General features: G+C 35.8%; 1 protein-coding gene across 3 annotated transcripts; it reads right to left on the bottom strand.

Annotated features, from left to right (window-relative positions):
- Positions 1 to 2,147: 2,147 nt before the first annotated feature.
- LOC147550193 (protein SOSEKI 3-like) lies at positions 2,148 to 5,587 on the bottom strand. Of its 3 annotated transcripts, none has more exons than XM_086667895.1 (7): positions 5,291 to 5,587; positions 4,941 to 5,205; positions 4,781 to 4,850; positions 4,573 to 4,688; positions 3,602 to 4,460; positions 2,891 to 3,176; positions 2,148 to 2,794 (listed from the first exon to the last, which is right to left on the bottom strand). In XM_086667895.1, the coding sequence occupies exons 2-6, from the start codon at positions 5,128 to 5,130 to the stop codon at positions 2,891 to 2,893; spliced, it is 1,521 nt and encodes a 506-aa protein (XP_086524021.1). In that variant the 5' UTR covers positions 5,131 to 5,205; positions 5,291 to 5,587; the 3' UTR covers positions 2,148 to 2,794. The 3 variants fall into 3 exon arrangements, with proteins under 3 accessions (XP_086524021.1, XP_086524019.1, XP_086524020.1); XM_086667893.1 differs by having other exon boundaries at positions 2,707 to 2,796; positions 2,897 to 3,176; XM_086667894.1 differs by having other exon boundaries at positions 2,707 to 2,796; positions 2,897 to 3,176; positions 4,573 to 4,685.
- Between the last annotated feature and the right edge of the window lie 819 nt (positions 5,588 to 6,406).

Genomic DNA, 6,406 nt, shown 5'->3' with positions numbered 1-6,406 from the left:
TTGTACCTATCAACTTCTACTATTTTTGTTTGTTTAAATCAATAATGGACAATTAAAATTAATATTTTATTTAAATAAGTTACCAATTGGGAAACATATCTTAGGTCATCCCAAAGTAAGATTACTGATAATAATGGTATTTAATTAAGAGAGAGAAGAAGAAGAGAGTCAACTCATACTTCTTAGTTTAACTTACTATCTTATGGGTCGAGTTAGAGTTACATATACATGGGTCGACAGGTTAACTCATTCTTTAACTCTGATTTCATTCGTCCAAATGAACCGAGTTGAATTGACATTATTTTTGAAATTTTCTCCCCTTGAGGAATTACCAAATTAACATGATAGATCAAGAAGGTTATTCCCAAAAGTTCCCTTCTTTCATCTGGTACCTTTCAACATAAAATTGATGAGACAAAGGGTTTATGTCACTATATCGATTCTAAAAACAAGAGGAGCAAACGACTCAACGTTTTCTTATGCAGTGACCATCTTCTCGTACCATTTGGAGTTATTTCTTTTCTTTCTTGATTTTAGGTGGTTAGACTATCTTCGTGGTTCAATTTTTAAGAGACTGGAATATAGATAAATCAAATACATTAATTGTGAGGCTATCATTCAATTGCGATCCCTTTTGCTATTTGGTGGGACATTTGGAAAGAAATAATCGGTGTATTTTGTGGCATGGAGGCGAGTCTGATTTAGATAATTAAATGAGTGAAGTTTTTTTTTTTCACATAGAGAGCTTAGTTTACATGTTTAAAAGACCTCAATTGATCATCTTATCATCCCAATTTTTTTTTTTGTTGAAATATCTTATCATCCCAATGAAAAACAATTTCGAAAAACACCCAATCTATCTTGTCTGTGTTATCTTTCTTTTTAATGTATTTGGTGCCATATTGACACTTTGGGGTCACACTATATGACTGACGGTCAGAAAACTTCAACTCTTCTCATTTTAAAGGTGAGTTGGGTCAACCCACGGGTTGATGACCCGTGATGTAATTGCTAAGGCTGCCCTAGAATGTGGGAGACACGCATGAAGTTGGAGGTGGTATTTGATGGATGGGAGTCGCACACAAGCTTCAGCTGCTCATCTTTTTATATCAAAATTAAAACCTCTTTGTTCCTAATCCACTGCACGTTACTCCATGTGCCTTTCTTTATACTATGGATTAGTTCTATATTAAGAACTAATGTTGTATTAGTAGTTTCCTTTTTTAATCTTTTCTTGCTTTCTTCTTCGTCGGAGATGATAGTCGGCTCAAGACCCCTACATCCAAAAACCACTTCTTTTATGTTCTTCCTCCCTTCACTTCTACCACCATCGTCCGATAACCACAATCGTTCGTTGGGTGATTTGGGGTCTCTCTCACTCCAAAATCTAGCTCATGAAATAAAGTTTTCTTACACATATAGACTCACCTTATGCCCCTTTCCCTTCCAAAGCGGAATTATCCTGACATCTCTTTCGAAACCAATTAAGTTTCATTTTGAAAAATTAGAATGTTTTAAGATAGAAAAGCATGAAAAGGAGAAGAGGAATAAGAAGAGGTAGTGGGGGTCGACGAGTTGGTGGGGGAAGAAGAAAGAACAAAAAAATATATTTTTAATGCAGGGATCGACACCCCGTAACAATTTGTTAGTCTTGGACGAAGAACAGAGTGAGAAAAGATAGAAGATTGGATAATTTTGAAAAGAAAAGTAATAAGAGAAAGAAAAAAAATCAACTATCACAATTGACTAGCAGAAAAATAGGCCAAAATAAAAGGTGATCATCTTTAGGTGAACCATTTTGGTGAGTTATCACCATTAAGAGCTAAGAGGCTAAATGGGGATTAGCATTTTCTTTTCTTTCATCTTTATCCTCCAAGCCTTTATCTAAACTTTTGTACTTTTTTTTGTTGAACTCTAAACTTTTGTACTTGAAATAGGAACCCTAATAAATGCAGGCCTTACACATGAACCAAAGTATACTTAGGATCCCAAACTTCCATTTCAAAATTCCCTCTCTTTTTTATTTCTTTACCCACTATCACCCTTTTCCCTCCATACACCCTTTTTCAAACTTTAACCTATTATTGTTTGACTTGCATTACATAATGGTTCTCTTCTCTCTCAAAGTTCTCAAAAACACAGTTAAATGACAAAATTACCACTGACTCCATTTATACTGTCAAAATTACCAGACTTGTCTGGTGGAAGAAATGCTGTATATATCTGAAAAGTACAGAATCATTCAAGAAAAGCTGAAGACAAAGCAACAAAGTGATTAAAATCTTGGCTCCCACCTGAACTGAACCAGAACTTACACATCCCCACACTTCTAAAGAAAGGCTATTTTCAAATAGAAGAACAACCCGCCCAAATAAACAAACCCATCTCTTCAAATTTCAAAACTTAAATTTTACACCTCCAATTTCACTGTCAGAGAATACGTGGTCGACAGGACTGCCTGTGCTGCTAGGCACAGGTTATACCTAGTTATCATACAAGAAGAACCCTCCCTATGATCTTCTCTTTACAACATTCACACAAAGACTAACGCATTATATACATAATATGTTGATGTAACTAGGTCATACATACTGACGTGTGGAAGCACGAATCCGTGCTACAGTTGCCAAGTGCCGCCTTCGTGTTGCACATTATTATGTAGCGAGTTTTCGTGGTCTCCTCGCATCACTCTTTCTCTTACTACTCTTTGCTCGAGTTACAAAATCAAGAGCTTCCATCGCTGTCCTCAGATAGGGTATTTGACTGGATAACAACCCGAGCTCCTGATGTCAGCCTGCAAGAGGAATAGACAAATTCAAAACCGAGAACATAAAGAAGTTTACTACATTATTCAATTTTAGATTATGGGAGAAAATGAGAGATCTGGAACCTAACTTTCTTCTATCTTGATCACTCTATCTTTCTCTCTAACCTTGTCTGATTTCTGTGTCAGTCTCTCCCCAAAGGACGACTCCAAGATTCTTACGCTTTTAGGTGTTTGTTTGAAGCTATCCGTTTCAGCGGAAGACTTCTTAGGTTTATCTGAAACAGGGGATCTCATAGAGCCTCCTTTGGGCTGCTTAGTCAACGAAGCTTTAATTGACTTAAAAATGCAATTTGAACTTGCAGAATCAATATCTTCGTTGTTTCGTGTTGAATCCTGTGGGTCAAAGATCCTGCAGTTTACATGTCAAGTTTTAGTTTCTTATTAGGATTAAATGCAACGGGCGTCCAGTCAACTCAAAATCAATGTGGACCTAAGAAAGTAACAATGCCCTCAAATTTGTCTCATATCGGTCAATGTCGATGTTAATGGGTATCTAATTCTCAAAGAAAACTCAAATGCATCTTCAAATACTGGAAAAATATTTAAGACTTGTCTAATGGAAAAATATTTAATACTTGTATAATATACATATACAAGTATAAGACTATTTTCTTGATCAAATTTATTAATGAAGACTTAATCTGACTAAAATACAAAATGAAATTTAGAACTTACCTATAAACTTCATAAGATAGGAAAATTTCTATGCGTTTATCATCATGAACACCATAAACTTTTCATATTTGTATTGCACAAAGCGAGTAGGAAAATTACCTGATCGTGTTGTAGACCAAAGAATGCTTTAGACCTTCATCCTTGTATGACTTAATGTCCATTGGAGTCCCAAAGGAATAATCTTTGTCTTCCAATCTTAGACTTGTTAGACTTGGATTCTCTGACTGAGTATCAAATTCTCTTAATACCATTGAGCTAGAGAAGAATGGTGCATGAGAAAACCTAGGTCTGTAGTTTGGGATAAAACCAAAACTATGATCTTTCATGGGGAGAGAACCACATGAGATCAGTTGCATCAGTACATTTGATGCCTTGAGTTTTGTATTCGTAGGTACACAATTTTCTTCCCCTTCAAGTATTGTAACGTTGTTTGTCTTCTTAGCCTCGGCTTTAATCAGCGATTCCAAAGTCTCGGTCTTTCTCCCACAAGAAGAGTTACTGGAAGAGGACGGAGGTAGAGAGATCTCCTCTTGGCAAATCCCGGGCCTCCCCGTTTCAGGTTGGATTTCATTTTGTTGATTTGCGCAGGACTGATCCTCTAGCGACTTATCATCAGTTGAAACACCTCTTGTACAAGTTTCTCTAGTTCTAGCTTCTAAGTGTTCTTCAGTCTGACTCGAAGCATCAACAGCTCCTTCACCCTTGACAATCGTGTACTCTGTTAAACTACTAGAGTCACTAGATGAATGACTCTTTCCAGTGCTAGAATCAGGTGACGTGCTAGTTGAATTTGGGGGTTGAAGTCGAGGAGAAAGTTCCTCCTCTTGGGTTGGTCTATTAGTCTCATTCGCAATAACGTTTGAAACTGAGTTAGAAGCTTCTTCGCTTCTTGAAGAAGTGGGTTCTTGCAATTGTTCTATATTCTGCGATTTAGTAGAACTACCGATCGGTAAATGATCTAACAACATACAAATAAAAATCCATATTTCAGTTTTCGGTCTTCTTTAACAATTGTTAAATGGATTGATAGAGAAAAATGGAAATTGGTCCAAATTTGAGTTTCTTGTTACCTGAATGAGATTCTTCGAGGAGTTCGGAACCCTTGAGAACATATTCATTATGATGAACAGGAAGTATCAAGTCATCTTCACAAAGATCTTGCCAAACAAATCCATTCCTATAACTTCTGCATCAAAAATTTAAACAAGAAATTTCTATAAGAACCCTAAACACAGGAGAAAGAACTTGAATTTTGTGTTAGAATATATGGTTATTCACCTCTTACAAGACCATGAATACATTGTAGCCATTCCTTTTCCTCTAAGAACATTCAAACGATTAATCACATCTGAGAATAAACAAAAAACATTAAACTCAGAAACCCTAAGATTCAAATTAGGGAAACTTGACCTAACTTCAACCATGAATATATTTTTACCTCTCAAGTAGAGACCTTCAGGCGAAGAGAGAGAAACTTCAATGAAATGGGGATGTTCTAGATGGTGATTCCTACAAAGATAATAAACCACCGGAACTTTTCTATTCCGGTGGTGCTTTGGCGACGGTTCTATCCAAATTTTAGCCCTTTCTGGACTTACTTGTCTTGTTTTCTTCACTCTCGTCTCCATTTCTACTTCTAAAATAACCTCAAATTCGAAAAACAGATCTAAAACGAACCACTTCAAATTCAATCAAGTAAAATCCTGAACAAAAAACCAACAAATTCACACCCATAAATAAAACAAGGAGTTAAACCCATGATTTAAACTTGAAAGTTAGGAAATTTACCTTGAAAAACAGAAGTTCAAAAGTAAAATGAAAAATCCCTTGTTTGCATTTCTACTTCGCCATTAGAGAGAGAGAGAGAGAGAGAGAGAGAGAGAGGAGGTAAGTAAGCTCTACAGTTTGAAATTTAGAGAGAGAAAGTGAAAGAGAGAGAGAGAGAGATCGAAGTAGAAAAGAAAAACAGAAGCTTTTTTCAGTTCTGTTGAACTTTTGTTCGTTTTGTATTTGTAGACAAATCGTTAGCCTTATATTAGTTCCGCACCGTTGGATGATCCTCGTAATGTCATCTGAACTTGCTACAAAACTTGGTGCCTATAAAACCTCCCTTGAGTAAGACCAGCAAAGAGCACATCAAGAGAAATTTTAAATGCACTACTCATTTTAGTTATATACTCACATCCAAGTACTTTTTGTTCAAGTCAAATATGATACGAGTGTGGCAGGTAGAACTAATAAGCATATAGTATAAAATTTCCCGCATCTAGATTACGGATAGGCGAAAAATTAATTTAGGACTTTGGGTGGCCCATGGGTCATTTAGCTAGCTCGATACGACAACTCAACCACTGACATTTAGTTGATACTGTATATGTTATTGAAACCCAGGGCCAAGTCCAATAAGTAGTTCGTCCGTCTCTTGTCTCTAGTCCGATTTTGGATCAAATATGAAAATACAGAAGGTTGTTGTGATAAAGCATCTTAATCCATGGAGACAAGTTCCATCGATATCAAATTCATGGAACTTAAGAAAAAGCATCTTAATCCAATGAATGGAAAAGTTATCGGCATCTTCCTGTTGTTTTCTTTACTTTGAACTGGCCATAATATTTGAAACAGATTGATTGTTAATCTTCTATACGTTTGGTATCAGTATACTTTCAAGTTTCTATTGTTGATCTAGCTTATAACTTGACAACTTCTTTGCCTCTTTCTCTCAAATGGAGATAAGTATTGATGTAGATTGTTGCGGAAGCGTAAAAGTAATGGAATCCACCATTGTTAATAAACTAAACTAACGAAATAAAACTGATAAAATAACGATAAACAATAAACTTGATTGATAATAAACTTGGTTGATAATATTCTCTGATCTGGTTAACAAAGACAGACTAGACTTCT

This window comes from Eschscholzia californica, unplaced genomic scaffold, assembly GCF_041429995.1.
Source record: "Eschscholzia californica isolate CP2 unplaced genomic scaffold, dmEscCali1.0.p SCAF_3, whole genome shotgun sequence".
NCBI lineage: Eukaryota > Viridiplantae > Streptophyta > Magnoliopsida > Ranunculales > Papaveraceae > Eschscholzia > Eschscholzia californica.
Note: the sequence above shows the minus strand (reverse complement) of the source record. Positions and strands in the feature narration are given on the sequence as shown.